The sequence below is a fragment of the Chelonia mydas genome, chromosome 14 (genome assembly GCF_015237465.2).
Source record: "Chelonia mydas isolate rCheMyd1 chromosome 14, rCheMyd1.pri.v2, whole genome shotgun sequence".
Lineage (NCBI taxonomy): Eukaryota > Metazoa > Chordata > Testudines > Cheloniidae > Chelonia > Chelonia mydas.
In genome coordinates, this window is record NC_051254.2 from 25,941,508 (window position 1) to 25,961,367 (window position 19,860).

General features: G+C 42.4%; 1 protein-coding gene across 5 annotated transcripts in view; it reads left to right on the plus strand.

The window, feature by feature from the left end:
- LOC102947197 (myosin heavy chain, skeletal muscle, adult) overlaps window positions 1–6,403 on the plus strand; it is a 30,940-nt gene extending 24,537 nt beyond the window's left edge. For all 5 annotated transcript variants that reach the window (XM_037913488.1, XM_037913487.1, XM_037913489.1 and 2 more), the window contains 10 exons: window positions 252–435; window positions 516–681; window positions 833–957; window positions 1,206–1,514; window positions 1,615–1,818; window positions 2,483–2,608; window positions 2,702–2,872; window positions 2,957–3,061; window positions 3,378–3,473; window positions 6,146–6,403. In XM_037913488.1, the coding sequence (XP_037769416.1) occupies window positions 252–435; window positions 516–681; window positions 833–957; window positions 1,206–1,514; window positions 1,615–1,818; window positions 2,483–2,608; window positions 2,702–2,872; window positions 2,957–3,061; window positions 3,378–3,473; window positions 6,146–6,298 (1,639 nt within the window). In that variant the 3' untranslated portion in view covers window positions 6,299–6,403. The remainder of the gene's footprint in view (window positions 1–251; window positions 436–515; window positions 682–832; window positions 958–1,205; window positions 1,515–1,614; window positions 1,819–2,482; window positions 2,609–2,701; window positions 2,873–2,956; window positions 3,062–3,377; window positions 3,474–6,145) is intronic.
- The last annotated feature ends 13,457 nt before the right edge of the window (window positions 6,404–19,860 follow it).

Consider the following 19,860-nt stretch of genomic DNA (forward strand, 5'->3'; position numbering starts at 1 on the left):
CCTGTACTCGGTCGATAATGTGTGTGAGCTGATGGCAGATGGATTATCGGAGACAATGTACTGTATATGAATTGGATAAGAGCAACTGAGAAAGGACCTGATCTGTGTGTGCACTGGGGTCACAGCCCAGAAGAGGTGACTTCTGCTCTCGTGAATCCCAGAGCAGCTGCACACAGATTTCTTCCCATATTGCTCACTAAATGGGAGCCGTATTTACTCACTAAGTGGGAGCTGTATTTACAATCTTCCAGGAAGAAGCTTGCCCAGCGTCTGCAGGACGCTGAAGAACATGTCGAAGCGGTGAATTCCAAATGTGCTTCCCTTGAAAAGACGAAGCAGAGGCTGCAGAATGAAGTGGAGGACCTGATGATTGATGTGGAAAGATCTAATGCTGCCTGCGCAGCTCTGGATAAGAAGCAGAAGAATTTCGATAAGGTATTTCAGCCTTGTGGGTGTTGGATGGAGCATCCGCTAGTGATCTCCGTTGCTTAGACTAAGGTCTTGTTGTTCTTTAGGTTCTGGCAGAATGGAAGCAGAAATACGAGGAAACGCAGGCTGAACTGGAAGCTTCCCAGAAGGAGTCTCGCTCGCTCAGCACGGAGCTGTTTAAGATGAAGAATGCTTATGAGGAAACCTTGGATCAACTTGAAACTCTGAAGCGTGAGAACAAGAACTTGCAGCGTAAGTCCCCGGATTTCTTCTCCTAACATGGGGCTTCTGGAAAGCTTGTCAACACTCTAAAGTGAATCTGTCTGTGCCTGTGGCATTGCTAAGGAGCCTCTCTCTCTTTGGGCCCTTTGTCTGATTGCGTTATTTGTTTGTAACCCAACAGAGGAGATTTCTGACCTCACGGAGCAGATTGCAGAGGGGGGAAAGACCATCCATGAGCTGGAGAAAGTGAAGAAGCAGATTGAGCAAGAGAAATCAGAAATCCAGTCCGCTCTGGAGGAAGCTGAGGTACACATGCCATTAGTCACTGCTTTACAAAGAGAGAGTCAGAAAACCTTGGAGCTGTATCCTGTTGTAAACACGGTGGAGTAATTCACAGGGACAGGAGGACAGCACATGCTGTGCTGGAAGCTATGTACTCAGTGCCCATGCTACCCACAGCACTACATTCCAGTTTGTGGGAGCATCTAACACTTTATGTGGAAGGAAACAACTATTTTTGTCCCTTTATTGACCCTTCACTTGCTCTTGTTAAGGCTTCACTAGAACATGAAGAGGGCAAAATCCTCCGCATCCAACTTGAGCTGAACCAGGTAAAGTCTGAAATTGACAGGAAGATTGCTGAGAAAGATGAGGAAATTGAACAGCTGAAGAGAAACCATGTCAGAGTTGTGGAGTCCATGCAGAGCACCCTGGATGCTGAGATCAGGAGCAGAAACGAAGCCCTGAGGCTAAAGAAGAAGATGGAGGGGGATCTGAATGAAATGGAGATCCAGCTGAGCCATGCCAGCCGCCTGGCTGCAGAGGCACAGAAGAATCTGCGAAACACACAAGGAGTGCTCAAGGTACACTAAGCCACACATGCCTAGTGCGATAGCTCAGCTGGTCTTTTCAGCATGCCAAGGAGTCTGCGCCTCCAGGTAATTTCTCTCACTCGTTTTACAGGATACCCAGATTCACTTGGATGATGCTCTCCGAAGCCAAGAAGACCTGAAGGAGCAGGTGGCCATGGTTGAGCGCAGAGCTAACCTGATGCTGGCCGAGATTGAGGAGCTGAGGGCAGCTCTGGAACAGACAGAGAGGGCCAGGAAAGTGGCTGAACAGGAGCTTCTGGATGCAAGTGAACGAGTTCAGCTCCTGCACACCCAGGTCAGGGTCTAGTGTGAAAAGAAATCCCACAAACCCCTAAGCAGGAGACTGCTCTGTAGGTACCCTGCTCCAAAGAGCAGCACTAGGGGGTGTTTAGAAGATTTTTGTTCTTGAAATGGCCTTTACGCCAATGTCCATAGGATGGACCTTTGTTAAACAGAAAGCAAGAAGCTGCAAGGCCCTCTTTGGTTTTCCTCATGTTGCTGTGTTGAAGGCGACACAGGGATGACGAAGGTTATAATTGCAGTGATGTGATGGAGGGGGCAAGTGTCTCAGAGGCTCCGGGAGTGGCTTTCCTGTCTCTTATACAGTTTCCATCATTGGATACTTTAAAGTCATCTCTGCCATCCCCTGGGGCTCAGGAAGTATTTCTATAGAGTGATTATTTTGTTTTGGAATGGACCAGATTTACAACAATTGGCACATAGGGTTTGTCACAAGCTGGGAGGGCAGGAGGTAATGTTAGTGAGAGCTCTTAAAATATTCACAGCACATCACTGACTAGCTGTCAATGTCCTGCAGGGATGATACATTTGGAGGAGAGTTCTGCAGCAGTAAAATGTTAATAGTAACCTGTACATTAAACACAAATATTCAGTTCCTGCTCCAGAGTCAATATTTTGGGACTAACTGTAACCACGTCTTATCTATTGTTATTAAACAGAACACCAGTCTGATCACCACGAAGAAGAAGCTGGAAACAGACATTTCCCAAATCCAGAGTGAAATGGAGGAGACAATTCAGGAAGCGCGTAATGCAGAAGAGAAGGCCAAGAAGGCAATCACTGATGTGAGTTGAAGGCACCTTTCTTTGGAGAACATGGCTGTGTTTGCACCTGAAATGGCTGGTTTTCTGGACCGGTTTCCTTTCTTTACTCACTAGGCGGCCATGATGGCAGAGGAGCTGAAGAAGGAGCAGGACACCAGCGCTCACCTGGAAAGAATGAAGAAGAACCTGGACCAGACGGTGAAGGACCTGCAGCTCCGTCTGGATGAGGCAGAGCAGCTGGCACTGAAGGGTGGCAAGAAGCAAATCCAGAAACTGGAAGCCAGAGTGCGTATTCCCCAAATTTGTGCAATTAGGAGCATTTCCTATGTGTAGTCACAATGAAACTCAATGATCCGTTTCTCATTTCAGGTGCGTGAGCTGGAAGGTGAGGTTGACAATGAGCAGAAACGCAGTGCTGATGCTATCAAGGGTATGCGCAAGTATGAGAGAAGAGTAAAGGAACTGACCTATCAGGTAAGGAGGGAGGCCCTTTGTGCTGTCACATCCTTCTCCGGGGAGCACGAATTGTTTGTACCTGAACCTGCAGGGGGCAATTTTTATTGTCCTTCTCAAACAGTAAGACAGTTAACAGTAATACTATGGAAAAACAGAGTTCACCAGGAAATCATTTGAAAGAGAAAGTTAAAATATCCATTATAATCTTTATTATCCATCTTATATACTTATCAAAATGTTTTATATGGAACATTGCTTTCACTGTATAATATGAAGGAAATAGACAAATAATTTGGAAATGAAATGACTTTTTTCCATTACAAACTGTTCCTAGACTGAGGAAGACCGCAAGAATGTTTTCAGGCTCCAGGACCTGGTAGACAAACTACAACTGAAAGTGAAAGCTTACAAGAGACAAGCTGAGGAATCTGTAAGTATCATTCTGAGGAGGGAGGATATGCATCCTTTGATATTGCAGAATGTTTTGGGGATGTCAGAATATACCTTTTCTAAGTCTCCTTTGGTAAAAATGCTTGGCTTTCATTAACAAATACTTACGTGTGCAGAGCTTAGTGAGGAACTCTGACTGTTTCTCTATCACTTTTTTGTAGGTTAATAAAAGATCTGACTAAGTTTAACAGCTTTCATAATTCCATAGTGACACACTACCTGATCTGCATATATCACTTAGACGTGGTTGGAGATGCAGGCTCTGTTTGCTACTACAGATCACGTAGGATCGAGAGATGAGGAAGCAGCTATTTTACCTCTTTTACTTGAAATACATGAGGTGGGGATATGGATTTTTTTTTTTTTTAGTTCAAACTTACGTTCTGATAGGCTGGTTGGGAATCTTCTCGGATGTCACAGCTGTTGGACTGTCACAGTTCAGGGCTAACTGCACCTTTGACCCCTTGTGCTCTGTCTGAGTGCAACCCCCTTGACAGGCCTTGAAACTTCACCTTTCTGCAGCAGAATTGCAAGATTCTCCTGCTCCCAGACTGGGTCCCAGGGTACAGTAATGCAACCAACAGATTCTTCATCAGGCCTGACCCAGTCAGCTGCCTTGCAAGTCTTCTGTTCAGGAGCTGTGATCGGTGCACACACAAAGGACAGAAAACAGCCTTTTCAAAACAATATATTGTTTAATCTCAGCAGAAGGAACACAAAGTAACAAGAGCAAATGGTTATTAACACAACAGTCTACATGCAGAGCTATGTTACCCAAAACGTACATAGGCTCAGCTTATCCAGACACCCCCTTTTCTAGGCATAGGAGTGGGCACAGCCTGATTTCCCACAATCCCTGTGTCACCCTCTTTCCCTGTGCTGCCGTTGCTCAGTTCCTCCCCCCCGCCCGACTCCTAAGCCCTGTTGCCTCAGTTTCCTGTCTGGATTACCAACTCCTCTGTACCAAGCCAGGATGTTGAACTCAGCATGATTAGAGGGAAACTTCAGAGGAACTGACACCCACTTTAAGTACTGGTGAATGGTGCTGAAACTCATCCTGCTTACATGTGAGCCAGGCCTGGTTTAACCCTTTAGTAATCATATAGCAACCAACACAAACACAACCAAACAAACAGATGAACATATAATGGTCATAAAATAATATTGGTGTTTTCCAAGTCCTTCACAGGGATCTCTTCACCAAAGAGAAGAGCAGCATCCCTCTGCTCATTATATTAATGTATATAATTATATAATTAATAGAACTCCACTGATTCTTTTAAATTGAGCTGGGGTGGGAGGAGAAGAGGAAGAGAGTGATTAAACTTAGCTGGCCATTTTGATCATGCTGATTTGACTTCTTAATAGCTTTTGCTATGACTGTGGCCATGGTTTTGGTGACTAACTGATACAGATTGCTGATGTATACAGAGTTTGTTCCCCCATTTGCTGCCTCTCTCCCAATGTACTGCTGCTCCCCGTTAACCCCATATGCTGCCCCCAAATGGCCCTACCCCTATTTACCCCATGTCTTGCCTCTACCCTTCTTGGTATGATGTCCCATGACCCATGTTGATGTGCTGCTTTCTGTCCCATGTCTCACACCTACTCCCAGGTCCCAGTTCCCCCTGACCACAGGGCACTTCTGGGGGACCCGATGACCTCTCTGCTCCCAGCCCACTGGCTTCAGTGGGTGTCTGGCTACATTCCCCATCTCCCAGTTTTTGGGGAACCGTCAAAAAGGGGCCACTGAATCCCAACCCCAAGAGAAAGCCTTCTGGGGAAGGGATATGCTCATACCAACTAGCAGGGCCAAGCCCCACCAGCAGACTGAGCTCAGCTGATACTAGCCCTGCCAGTTTGTGGTAACTCATTGCCCATGGTCAGGGTTTCTGTACGCATGGGATGGAGAAACCCCCTTATAATAAATTCACATTACAATTAAACTACTAGCATTGTCTTTCTATATAATACATGCACACACATAGTGAAAATGTACATCTCTTGCTCGATTCCATCCTATGTGATAGGGTTAGAGAGCCTCTAATACTGTACAAGCTCCATTAATTCAATGCCACCTTCTTCCCCTCTCCCTTTGAATGGGGCACCTCATTACAGTTGGTAGAAGCTGGGTGTGTCCTAAGTTTTTTGTTATGAGGAAGAATAATTTCTGATTGTCTAACCCTGAACTCTAAGCCTGTGGAATTGCTGACCTGAAAGACTCACAAACTAGAATGCTGTCGCTTTCCTAAATTGGATGCTTTCATTTCTGTATTTATCACCAAGCATATTATTGGTAACAAATATGTGTTTACTGTCATTTATCTGTATTTAAAATAATATATACTACTGCATTAATGTGGCCTGATTAGGAAAAAGGAGTTATAAATGAATGTATAAACCTAAAGAAAAATCAATCCAAAATGTTTAGAAATCTATTTTCAATTAGTTTTTAGTGATTTTTTAAAAAAAGAATTAGAAAAGGGCAAGAGTATGAAGGTCTGTGCTTAGATTTTAGATATGAAATGATAAGTGGGTAACAGTCTGGGCTTTCCCCGTCCCCTCAGCAAACAAGCACATCCTATTAAGTCCCAAATGTAGGGAAAGGGGAACCCTCAGACCTTTGGTTTACAACTCTCTCTCCATCCTCAGGAGGAACTATCCAATGTCAACCTCACCAAGTTCCGCAAGATCCAGCACGAGCTGGAAGAGGCTGAGGAGCGGGCTGACATTGCGGAGTCCCAGGTCAATAAGCTCCGGGTGAAAAGCCGAGAGGTTCACAAGAAGATTGAAGGAGAAGAGTGAGGGTGTCTCCATGCTGCAAAGTGACTGAAGAAATGCACAAAATGTGAAACTCTCTGTCACTTTGCTTTGTAATTATTGTTTATTCTGTCCTCAGTGTCTAGTAAATAAAGATTATAGAGAGCTTTGCATACAAAGAACCAGAAGTGGCTTTCGTGTTGTACTCATTAGCTTTGGAGTTTTATTAAGGTTTGTAAATTTACAAGATACATTTGCACAATCAAACATAAGTTGAACACTTATCCCTAAATTTTCAAATAATTCCACAGATTTTAGCTTCAGAATTCCTGTCAATTGAATGAATCAGACCTCTTGTATGGAGAAAGATGCCAAAGCCCTCTGAGATAATTCATGGCTTTATTCTTTCAAGCCATTTCAAGCAGCACTCCAGATAGAATTATACAGACAGTTTTGCTTTAAAATAGAATGGAAAATTTCCTGACAATTACCATCTGGTAAGCAAAATATAATTTCCTCCAAAACAATGGAATAAATATATTTTTTAAAAATTTGCAAACATCTAAAGGATATGAATTTGCTGTGCAATAATAATAAGCAGCACAGATGATAAAGTACAAGTGAATGCCAAACAAATATGATTGAATTTTTTAATAAGGTTAGAGGCATTAGAGGCAAAAATGCAGTAATTCTGCATTTTAGTGTGGCATTTGACACAGTGCAGCATGATGCTAAACCTATACACTGGTAACTTTGGGAAGGGGAGGTATCTGGTGAGGAGTCATAGAGATTAGTGTAAGACCTGATTTTATTAAACATGATTATTCATGACTGAGAGATGGGGCAAATGGAATTTTACACAGGATACAGAAGGATCGGGACGGTTAGAAATATGGGCAGGGAATAACAAAATGAGATTCAATGGTCTGAAATCTAACACCTCTGGATAAAAGTAGAGAACAGATATTTTTTTGTAGGAAATAATGTCAAAAGACACCTAAGGGGACAGTGGAGAGAAACTGAATGATATCACAATGCAATGTCATGTGAAAAAGTGCAGCAGACCCAGACAGCAAATTACCTGAGAGTCTCAGTCTGACCAATCCATATTTATTGGGCCAAACTTGTGATGGGGATGGTGACATGAGGAGCAGCCTGATGGACCACATGTGGGCAACTTGAAACTTTACAGTTGGTCTCTGTGTCCTCTTTACAGTGTCTTCAGGTTTAAAACATAACGAATCCAGCAAAATTCAAACATACAGAAAAAATTGCTACAAACCGTTTCAGGTTGTTACGGGTAATTTATGTCCAGCTCAAAACCACAAAAACAACAAAATAAAGCATAAGGCCATATAGCTACATACATCATCTTCTCACACATACACACCCAAACCCACTCACAACTCTGTATCATCCTTACTACAAAAAAATCAACAGTAACCAACCAGGGTTACCAACATGATGTCCAGACAACCCTAATGCAATAATGCAAAGTTATGGTAGCTCTCCCTTGCCTAATAAACAATAACAAGTGCTTTATAAACCATTCAGCAACACTTCAGTGGTCCTCACTAATAGCAACACAATGTAGTTCAAATATCCAATATTACAAAAATTACACAAAAAATTCCTTAGAAAACAATTAAAGTTCCAAAGGACAAATGGCAGCCAAGTCAAAATCACACAAACTAGGAAATACAAGATCATACCACTATCATTGCACTCTTGAAAAGTCCGAGCTTTATACAATTATAGCAGAATGCATTTTGCCTTCCCACTCCATGTCACATTCAGAAACCTCCATGATGATCCACTAAAGTTTCTAGTCACCTTTCTCTCTTCTTTTTCTGCTTAGTGGTCAAAATTATGCTTTTTTATTCTTCTCTTTGTGGCCTGTCACCAATATCATTTTCTATTTTGTATTCAGTCATCGTTGTCATCCTTGTCCTTTTATTGATTGTCTTTCTCTAGCCTTTCATGCTTGGTCATCTTCATTGTCATAGCCTTTCTTCTTTTGGTGGTTATTGTCATCCTCCTCCTTTTTCTGCAACCAGTCATTGGGGTTATTCTGTTTTTGTTCAGTTGGTCGTCATTGTCCTTCTTTTTCTTGTATGCGATTGGCCCTGTACTTCCTTTTCTGTTCAGTCATCAATCAGTCATCTTGAGTAATTTTGGTCATCATCATCTTTCTTTATTTTGTGTTTGTGAAACATTATTGCTCTTCATTTACTGACCAGTCGGTTTTTGTCCTTTTAATTTGTGTACTGTCATAAGAACTGTCCATCTAGCCTAGTTTCTTGTCTTTTTATCTTCTGACAGTGGCCAGTGCCAGGTGCTTCAGAGGGAATGAACAGAACCGAGCAATTATTCAGTGATTCATCCCCTGTCATCCAGGGCCAGCTTCTGGCAGTCAGAGGTTTAGGGACATTCCGAGGATGGGGTTGCATCCCTGACCACCTTAGTTAATAGCCACTGATTACTCCTGGGGGGATTCTGCGCCAAAAACAATTAATCAAAATTCTGCGCCAGAAAATTCAAAATTCTGCATATTTTGTTTGTCAAAGTAATGCAATATAATCACATCAGTTTCAATTGTTTTATAATTTATTTAAACTACAATACAGAAAAAAGTCTCAATAACTATTCAGCATTTCCTAAACACATGAAAGTGAAGTTACAAACACTTGGTAACTAATGCCCTGCATTCCAGTTATAATCCTGGATTTTCATTTAAATTACTTTACAGAACACCAACAACCACATACCACACAACAGAACCACTAACCCAGGAACCTATCCTTGCAACAAAGCCCGTTGCCAACTGTGACCACATATCTATTCAGGGGACACGATCACAGGTGTCCCTAATAACATCAGCCACACTATCAAAGACTCGTTCACCTGCACATCCACCAATGTGATATATGCCATCATGTGCCAGCAATGCCCCTCTGCCATGTACATTGGTCAAACTGGACAGTCTCTACGTAAAAGAATAAATGGACACAAATCAGATGTCAAGAATTATAACATTCATAAACCAGTCAGAGAACACTTCAATCTCTCTGGTCACGCGATTACAGACATGAAAGTTGCGATATTACAACAGAAAAACTTCAAATCCAGACTCCAGCGAGAGACTGCTGAATTGGAATTCATTTGCAAATTGGATACAATTAACTTAGGCTTGAATAGAGACTGGGAGTGGCTAAGTCATTATGCAAGGTAACCTATTTCCCCTTGTTTTCCAACCCCCCCCCCTTCTTCAGATGTTCTTGTTAAACCCTGGATTTGTGCTGGAAATGGCCCACCTTGATTATCATACACATTGTAAGGAGAGTGGTCACTTTAGATAAGCTATTACCAGCTGGAGAGTGGGTTTGTGGGGTGGGGGGGGGAGGAGAAAACCTGGATTTGTGCTGGAAATGGCCCAACTTGATTATCATACACATTGTAAGGAGAGTGCTCACTTTAGATAAGCTATTACCAGCAGAAGAGTGGGTTTGTGTGTGTGTGGGGGGGGAGAAAACCTGGATTTGTGCTGGAAATGGCCCAACTTGATTATCATACACATTGTAAGGAGAGTGATCACTTTAGATAAGCTATTACCAGCAGGAGAGTGGGGTGGGGGGAGGTATTTTTTCATGCTTTGTTTGTATAAAAAGATCTTCTACACTTTCCACAGTATGCGTCCGATGAAGTGAGCTGTAGCTCACGAAAGCTTATGCTCAGATTAATTGGTTAGTCTCTAAGTGCCACAAGTACTCCTTTTCTTTTTGATGATTACCTGTTCTATTCATTCCTTCTGAAGCACCTGGCATTGGCCACTGTCAGAAGACAGGATACTGGACTAGATACACCATTGGTCTGACCCAGCATGGCTGTTCTTATGTTCTTATGATCTTATGAGGGAAGATATGAGCACTTAGCTCAAAACTGAGATGTTGAGAAAAAATTAATCAGGAAACTAAAGGACATGAAGAGAAGAAATTCTTAAATTTTCTGTACACCAGTGCTAGGGGCCTGGGTAACAAACAAGAGGAACTGGAATTTCTCATTTATGAGCATCAGTTTGATCTAGTTGGTATTACTGAAACCTGGTGGAATGCTTTGCACAATTGGAATGTTAAAATCAGTGGTTATAACCTATTTAGGAAAGATCAAGTGGGCAAAAGGAGATGGGGACTGGCACTCTATGTCAGAAATGGCATTTCCTGTTTTGGAGTCACTGATAACTTGGAAGAAAATTATCTTGAATTATTAAGGATCAATGGTTTAACAGCAAAGCACAAGATGGGGTACTAGTTGATATCTGCAATGGACCATCAAATCACATTAGGGAACAAGATGACTACCTCCTTATGCACCTATCTATAATAGGTAGGGAGAAAAGGCTGAGTGATTATGGGGGACTTCAATTTGAGTGACATATACTGGGGGTTTCATGCTGCCAGTACTAAAACATCCTTGGAATTTCTAAACAATACAGATGACAGTTTCCTAATTCAAAAAGTGTTGCAGCCAACATGGGGAATTTCTTTATTATACCTTGTCCTAATTCATAAAGAGGAACTGATCATAGAACTAAAAATTAATTGTGGGTTAGGTATAAGTGATCATGGCTTGATCCCATTTATAATGTACAAACAGAATAAAGTCCAGACCAGCTGAAAACAATTATGAGCCAAGTCAGTTGTGAGGAAGAATTTAATGAGAAAAATGTGAATGATAATTGGAAATCGTTTAAGAACACCTTACTATATACCCAAAAAGCCACAATCCTACAAGTGAGGAATAAGGTTGTGCTGGTTAAAAAAAACTGACCTGGTTTAGAGGGAAAGTGAAGGCAGCTATATATATATATATATATATATATATATATATATATATATATATATATATATATAAATATACACACACACACACAAATGGAAGATTATAGTAAGGAAAATAAATCAGGAATTGGGAATTGCAGAGAATTGATAAGGGACGCAAAGGGACAAAAGGAGACATCTATGGTTATCAGTGATAAGGACAATAAGAAGGAGTTTTAAAAATATATTAGGCATAAAAAGAATCATGACAATGGTATTGGTCCATTACTAGAGGGAAATGTTAGAACTGTTAATAATGTAGAGAAGGCAGAAGTGTTCAATAAATATTTCTGTTCTGTATTTAGAGGGAAAAAACAGATGATACACTTTCATCATATAATGATGATAACTCTTTTTTCCATTTCACTAGTATCTCTGGAGGATGTTAAAGAGAAGCTACCAAAGTTCAATATTTTTAAATCAGCAGGTCCAGATAACTTGCATCCAGTAGTTCACCCATCTTACTATTTAGACTTCTAGCATTGGTATATAAGCACTTAAAATTGTCACTTTTTAGCTGTCTGCCATTATTTAATGTAATTGAAAGGGACTTGTTTTCATTTGACCATTTCTCATGAGATTCTACCCGTATTTTATCTTCCATACTCTCCTCCTTATTAGGACATAGAGAACCTCCATTAATAGATCCTCCCCTAAGGGATGTCTCTGTCTGAACCACATGCTTCTCCGTACCTGTCAGCTTTACCCCAGCCCATATTTTAAAAACTATTCTCCAACCTTTATTATTTTAAGTGCCAGAAATCTGCTTCCATTTTGGTTTAGGTGGAGCCCATCCTTCCTGTATAGGCTCCCCCTTTCCCAAAAGGTTCCCCAGTTCCTAATAAATCTAAATCCCTCCTCTCTACACCATTGTATCATCCAAGCATTGGGACCCTGCAGTTCTTTCTGCCTAATTGGCCCTGCACGTGGAACTGGAAGCATTTCAGAGAATGCTACCATGGAGGTCCTGGATTTCAATTTCTTACCTAGCCGCCTAGATTTGGCCTCCTCTCTCCTATCCTTCCCTATATCACTGGTACGTACATGTACCACAACTACCAGCTCCTCCCCAGCACTACACAGAAGTCTATCTAGATGTCTTGAGAGATCCGCACCCTTCGCACCCAGCAGGGAAGTCATCATGTGGTTCTCCCCATCATTGCAAACCTCGCTATCTATGTTTCTAATGACTGAATCCCCCATTACTATTTCCTGTCTCTTCCTAATAATATGCTTACTTGTCTTAATCTTTCATCAGACAGAATTACTGTGTTCCCATTGATTTATTCCTGACATCACCTGGAGTGAAACAAGTAAGTTACCATTGCTTTGGGTTCTGAAAACCCTGGGTAACAATGGTGGATAATCAGCTGAACATGAGCTCCCAGTGTGATGTGATGGCCAAAAGAGCTAACGTGATCCTGGGATGCACAAACAGGGGAATCTCAAATAGGAATAGAGAGGTTATTTTACCTCTGTATGTGGCACTGGTGACACCACTGCTGGAATCCTGTGTCCAGTTCTGGTGCCCACAATTTATGAAGGATACGATTAATTGGAGAGAGTTCAGAGAAAAGCCACGAGAATGACGAAAGGATTAGAAAACCTGCCTTATAGTGGTAGACTCAAAGAGCTCAATATATTTATCTTGAAAAAGAGAAGATTAAGGGGTGGCTTGTTTACAATCAGTAGTATCTACAAAGTGTTACGAATTATACCTGAGAGGACACGCACATAACTGCTGCGAATTATACCTGGTAGGACACGCACACAAATGCTGCGAATTATACCTGATAGGTCACGCACAGTTTGCATCTAGGCTGAAGTACATAAACAAAGTCCACAACTGCAGAGTTCCCAAAAAACACTAAGTTTATTATGCTCGAGTGTGGTGCCCCCCTGCTAGCCAGGAGGTGGATTCTCCATCCCTGACAATTTTTAAATCAAGATTGGATGTTTTTCTAAAAGTTCTTCTCTAGAAATTATTTTGTGGAAGTTCGCTGGCCTGTGTTGCACAGGAGGTCAGACTAGATGACCACAATAGTCCCTTCTGGCCTTGGGATCTATGAATGTATGAATACATTGCACAGAGCTGTGATACTGTCAAGAATGACCTTGAGCGGATCACTGCGGACTACGTGGCTCTGGGAAGAAGGATAAAGGAGTTGGAGGCGCAAGTGGTGTTCTCGTCCATCCTCCCCGTGGAAGGAAAAGGCCTGGGTAGGGACTGTCGAATCGTGGAAGTCAACGAATGGCTACGCAGGTGGTGTCGGAGAGAAGGCTTTGGATTCTTTGACCATGGGATGGTGTTCCATGAAGGAGGAGTGCTGGGCAGAGACGGGCTCCATCTTACGAAGAGAGGGAAGAGCATCTTTGCCAGCAGGCTGGCTAACCTAGTGAGGAGGGCTTTAAACTAGGTTCACCGGGGGAAGGAGACCAAAGCCCTGAGGTAAGTGGGAAAGCGGGATACCGGGAGGAAGCACAGGCAGGAATGTCTGTGAGGGGAGGGCTCCTGCCTCATACTGGGAATGAGGGGCGATCAACAGGTTATCTCAAGTGCTTATATACAAATGCACAAAGCCTTGGAAACAAGCAGGGAGAACTGGAGATCCTGGTGATGTCAAGGAACTATGACGTGATTGGAATAACAGAGACTTGGTGGGATAACTCACATGACTGGAGTACAGTCATGGATGGTTATAAACTGTTCAGGAAGGACAGGCAGGGCAGAAAAGGTGGGGGAGTAGCACTGTATGTAAGGGAGCAGTATGACTGTCAGAGCTCCGGTACGAAACTGTGGAAAAACCTGAGTGTCTCTGGATTAAGTTAGAAGTGTGTGCAACAAGAGTGATGTAGTGGTGGGAGTCTGCTATAGACCACCGGACCAGGGGGATGAGGTGGATGAGGCTTTCTTCCGGCAACTCACAGAAGCTACTAGATCGCATGCCCTGATTCTCATGGGTGACTTTAATTTTCCTGATATCTGCTGGGAGAGCAATACAGCGGTGCATAGACAATCCAGGAAGTTTTGGAAAGCGTAGGGGACAATTTCCTGGTGCAAGTGCTAGGGGAGCCAACTAGGGGGGGCGCTTTTCTTGACCTGCTGCTCACAAACCGGGTAGAATTAGTGGGGGAGCAAAAGTGGATGGGAATCTGGGAGGCAGTGACCATGAGTTGGTTGAGTTCAGGATCCTGACGCAGGGAAGAAAGGTAAGCAGCAGGATACGGACCCTGGACTTCAGGAAAGCAGAACTTCGACTCCCTCAGGGAACAGATGGCCAGGATCCCCTGGGGGACTAACATGAAGGGGAAGGGAGTCCAGGAGAGCTGGCTGTATTTCAAGGAATCCCGTTGAGGTTACAGGGACAAACCATCCCGATGAGTCGAAAGAATAGTAAATATGGCAGGCGACCAGCTTGGCTTAATGGTGAAATCCTAGCGGATCTTAAACATAAAAAAGAAGCTTACAAGAAGTGGAAGGTTGGACATATGACCAGGGAAGAGTATAAAAATATTGCTCGGGCATGTAGGAAAGATATCAGGAGGGCCAAATCGCACCTGGAGCTGCAGCTAGCAAGAGATGTCAAGAGTAACAAGAAGGGTTTCTTCAGGTATGTTGGCAACAAGAAGAAAGCCAAGGAAAGTGTGGGCCCTTACTGAATGAGGGAGGCAACCTAGTGACAGAGGATGTGAAAAAGCTAATGTACTCAATGCTTTTTTTGCCTCTGTTTTCACTAACAAGGTCAGCTCCCAGACTGCTGCGCTGGGCATCACAAAATGGGGAAGAGATGGCCAGCCCTCTGTGGAGATAGAGGTGGTTAGGGACTATTTAGAAAAGCTGGACGTGCACAGTCCATGGGGCCGGACGAGTTGCATCCGAGAGTGCTGAAGGAATTGGCGGCTGTGATTGCAGAGCCCTTGGCCATTATCTTTGAAAACTCGTGGCGAACGGGGGAAGTCCCAGATGACTGGAAAAAGGCTAATGTAGTGCAATCTTTAAAAAAGGGAAGAAGGAGGATCCTGGGAACTACAGGCCAGTCAGCCTCACCTCAGTCCCTGGAAAAATCATGGAGCAGGTCCTCAAAGAATCAATCATGAAGCACTTACATGAGAGGAAAGTGATCAGGAACAGTCAGCATGGATTCACCAAGGGAAGGTCATGCCTGACTAATCTAATCGCCTTTTATGATGAGATTACTGGTGCTGTGGATGAAGGGAAAGCAGTGGATGTATTGTTTCTTGACTTTAGCAAAGCTTTTGACACGGTCTCCCACAGTATTCTTGTCAGTAAGTTAAGGAAGTATGGGCTGGATGAATGCACTATAAGGTGGGTAGAAAGCTGGCTAGATTGTCGGGCTCAACGGGTAGTGATCAATGGCTCCATGTCTAGTTGGCAGCCGGTGTCAAGTGGAGTACCCCAGGGGTCGGTCCTGGGGCCGGTTTTGTTCAATATCTTCATAAATGATCTGGAGGATGGTGTGGATTGCACTCTCAGCAAATTTGCGGATGATACTAAACTGGGAGGAGTGGTAGATACGCTGGAGGGGAGGGATAGGATACAGAAGGACCTAGACAAATTGGAGGATTGGGCCAGAAGAAATCTGATGAGGTTCAATAAGGATAAGTGCAGGGTCCTGCACTTAGGATGGAAGAATCCAATGCACCGCTACAGACTAGGGACCGAATGGCTAGGCAGCAGTTCTGCGGAAAAGGACCTAGGGGTGACAGTGGACAAGAAGCTGGATATGAGTCAGCAGTGTGCCCTTGTTGCCAAGAAGGCCAATGGCATTTTGGGATGTATAAGTAGGGGCATAGCGAGCAGATCGAGGGATGTGATCGTTCCCCTCTATTCGACACTGGTGAGGCCTCATCTGGAGTACTGGGTCCAGTTTTGGGCCCCACACTACAAGAAGGATGTGGATAAATTGGAGAGAGTCCAGCGAAGGGCAACAAAAATGATTAGGGGTCTAGAGCACATGACTTATGAGGAGAGGCTGAGGGAGCTGGGATTGTTTAGTCTGCAGAAGAGAAGAATGAGGGGGGATTTGATAGCTGCTTTCAACTACCTGAAAGGGGGTTCCAAAGAGGATGGCTCTAGACTGTTCTCAATGGTAGTAGATGACAGAACGAGGAGTAATGGTCTCAAGTTGCAATGGGGGAGGTTTAGATTGGATATTAGGAAAAACTTTTTCACTAAGAGGGTGGTGAAACACTGGAATGCGTTACCTAGGGAGGTGGTAGAATCTCCTTCCTTAGAGGTTTTTAAGGTCAGGCTTGACAAAGCCCTGGCTGGGATGATTTAACTGGGACTTGGTCCTGCTTCGAGCAGGGGGTTGGACTAGATGACCTTCTGGGGTCCCTTCCTACCCTGATATTCTATGATTCTATGATTCTATGATTCTATGATGGCTGTGGCTAGGTATTGTTTTCATCTGGCCTTATTAACCAGTCATCCAAGTAAGGATACATGGAGTCTTCTATGTCTTGCATGGATAGCTACCATCACCAGGCTATTGGTAATAATACAATGGCTGTGGACACTCCAATAGGGAGGACCCTGCATTGATAGCATTTGAGTCTCATGAAAAATATGAGGTACTTGACATAGCTCTTTCTGACGGCTACATGGAAGTATGCATCCTTCAAATTGAGAGCCTGGAACCAATCTCTATGCGACAATGAGGGGTTGATGTCCCCTAATGTGATCATCATGACCTTTGATGTCTTTCTATATGTCTGCATCATGGGGTATCTCACAGATTATAGATGACTTTGGAAGGGTATTGAAGGAGAAAAACATCCAAGCAATCTTCTCAAAGATCCTTCCTGTCCTACAAGTAAAGGAGGACAGAAGGCAGAAGATTCTGGAAGTGAACCATTGCGTAGGTAAGTAATAGATGGCTTTGATTTTATGGCACACTGGCCCACCTTCTATGGGAGAGGGGGCTATATAGTTTGGATGGCCTCTACCTCAGTAGAAGGGGAAACAAGCTTCTCAGGAACAGACTGACTAGAGTAGTCAGGGGAATGTTAAACGAAAAACAAAAGGGGAGGGTAAAAAGAAGGAAGAAATGAGCACTCATTTAACACAAAATCAAGATGTTATTGCAAAATTAATCAAGAAATCAAATGATATTAAGAGAAGAAATTCTTGAATTGTCTGTACACAAGGCAGGGTAACCAATGCTAGAAGCCAGGTACAAGAGGCATTGGAATTGTTACATCTAACACAGACCTCATCTTAACAGATAAAGAGAATTGATTACAGCTCTAAAACTTAGCAATTGCTTCAGTATAAGTGATCATGAGTTGATTACACTTGTTATGTGCAAGCAGAATAAAGTTAAAACTAGAAATATATATACTTGATGCTTTAAAGGGGCCAGTTGCACAAAACCGAAAACAATTATGAGCCAAAATATGTGAGAAAGGGTATTTAAACAGAAAAATTAGAAAGATAACTGGGAATTGTTTAAGAAGACTTTACTATATACCCAAAAAGTTGCAGTCCCACAATTGACAGAGAAAGACACTTTGGTTAAAAAATAAATCTGGCTTAGACAGGAAATGAAAGCATCTATAAAATAATAGTAATAATAATAAAAAAACCTCATTATATAGCAAATGGAAGAAAGGAGAATTGATAGTAAAGAATATAACTTAAAAGCTAGGAATTTAGAAAATTGATAAGGAAGCAAAAGGACATGAAGAGAAATCTATGATCAGGCACGTTCAGGACAATTAGGAGTTTTTAAAAGTATATTAGGAACAAAAAGAATCCTAATAATGTTATTGGTCCATTACTAGATGGAAATGGTAGAATTGTCAATAACAATATAGAAAAGGCAGAAGTGTTCAATAAATATTTCTGTTCTGTATATGTAGTCACATCATATGATGATGCTGAAACACTATTTCCATTCCAGTAGTAACTCAGAAGAATGTTAAACAGCTGTTTCTAAAGCTAGATATTTAAATCAGAAGGTATGGAGAACCTGCATCCAAGAGTTTTAAGGGAGCTGACTTAGGCTCTCACTAGATCATTAGTATTGATTTTTCAATAAGTTTTGGAACACTGAGGAAATTTCAGCAGATTGGAAGAAAGCTAATGTTGTACCAATATTTAAAAAGGGTAATGGGATGACCCAGGTAATGTTAGGCCTGTTAGCCTAACATCAATCCTGGGCAAGATAAAGGGAGTGTCTGATACAGGACTCTATTAATAAAGAATTAAAGGAGAGTAATATACGTCATGCCAATCAAGATGGATTTATGGAAAATGTTCTTGTCAAACTAACTTGATTTTTTTTTAAGAGATTATGAGTTTGGTTGATAAAGGTAACAGTATTGATGTAAGTGTTGATGTGACTTCTGTGAAGCATTTTGACTTGGTACAGAATAACATTTAGATTTAAAAAACTAAAATGATATAAAATTAACATCAGACACAATTGGCTAAATGACAGGTCTCAAAAAGCAATTGTAAACAGGGTATCATTATCTAGCAGCTATGTTTCCAGTGGGTCCCACAGAGATTGGTTCTTGGCCCTCCACTATTTAGCATTTTTATCAATGACCTAGAAGAAAGCATAAAATCATCACTGATAAAGTTTACAGATGACACCATGATAGGTGGAATGACAAATAATGAAGAGGACAGGTCACTGACAGAGCGAGTAAACAATAGATATTTTAATATGGCCAAAAGTAAATGTATACATCTAGGGATAGAGACCTGAGTGCACAAAAGGTGCCTTGAAAATCACTGTGATTCCGAAAGCTGAGTTAAGCACCTAAGCTCCTATACAATGAACGGGGAGAAGCAGGCATCTTAGACTGCGAATCACAAAAGGCAGCAAGCTAGGCAGGGAGTCACCTAAGCTAGCCAATGGGAGATGCCAATAAGAGGGGTGTGTGCTAAGCCCGTCCCTTTCTCAGAGATAGGTACCTAAATCCAGGCTGCAGGGAGGTCCTAGCTCTGCCTGCGAGTCTCAGCTGCAAACTTTCTCTTGGCAGTAGGTGCCTACACTGTTAACAAGAAGCTGTCATCAATGCAGCAGCATCAATTTAGCAGGTCTGGTTAAGACATGCTAAGTCAATGGGAGAGCACTCTCCCGTCGACTTCAGTAATCCACCTCCACGAGAGGCAGAAGCTACATTGACAGGAGAGCATCTCCTATTGACACGGCACAGTGTAGACATTGCAGTAAGTCAATGTAGGTTACTTGACTTAAGTTACTTAGTTCATGTAACTTAAGCAGCATAATTTACGTTAACTTAGTGCCGTAGTAACTTGCTAAAATTATACCTTGCTACCAAACACTTCGCCTGCTGTGGACCATGCTGAGTAAGAGACGCTTGGAGGTGTACCTGGGTAATAGGACCAGCTCACCCCGTATCATAACCAATGGGCTACCATGAGGCTCTGGACTTGCGCCAACCCTTTTTAATATACAGTATACATAAGTGACATGCCTCCAACTAAATCATGAAAATGTGAATATGCAGATGATCTTGCCATGACAATCCAAGCATCAAATCTCCATGACACTGAGAAAGTATTAACTGAGGACCTCCAAAATATGGAACAATATTTCCGGAAATGGAGGCTCAAACCAAATCCTGGAAAAACAATAGTAAGCACATTTCATCTTGATAATAAGAGTGCCAAAAACACACCAAAAGTAGCTTTCTGTGGTAAAAATGTGCAACATGATTACACTCCAACAT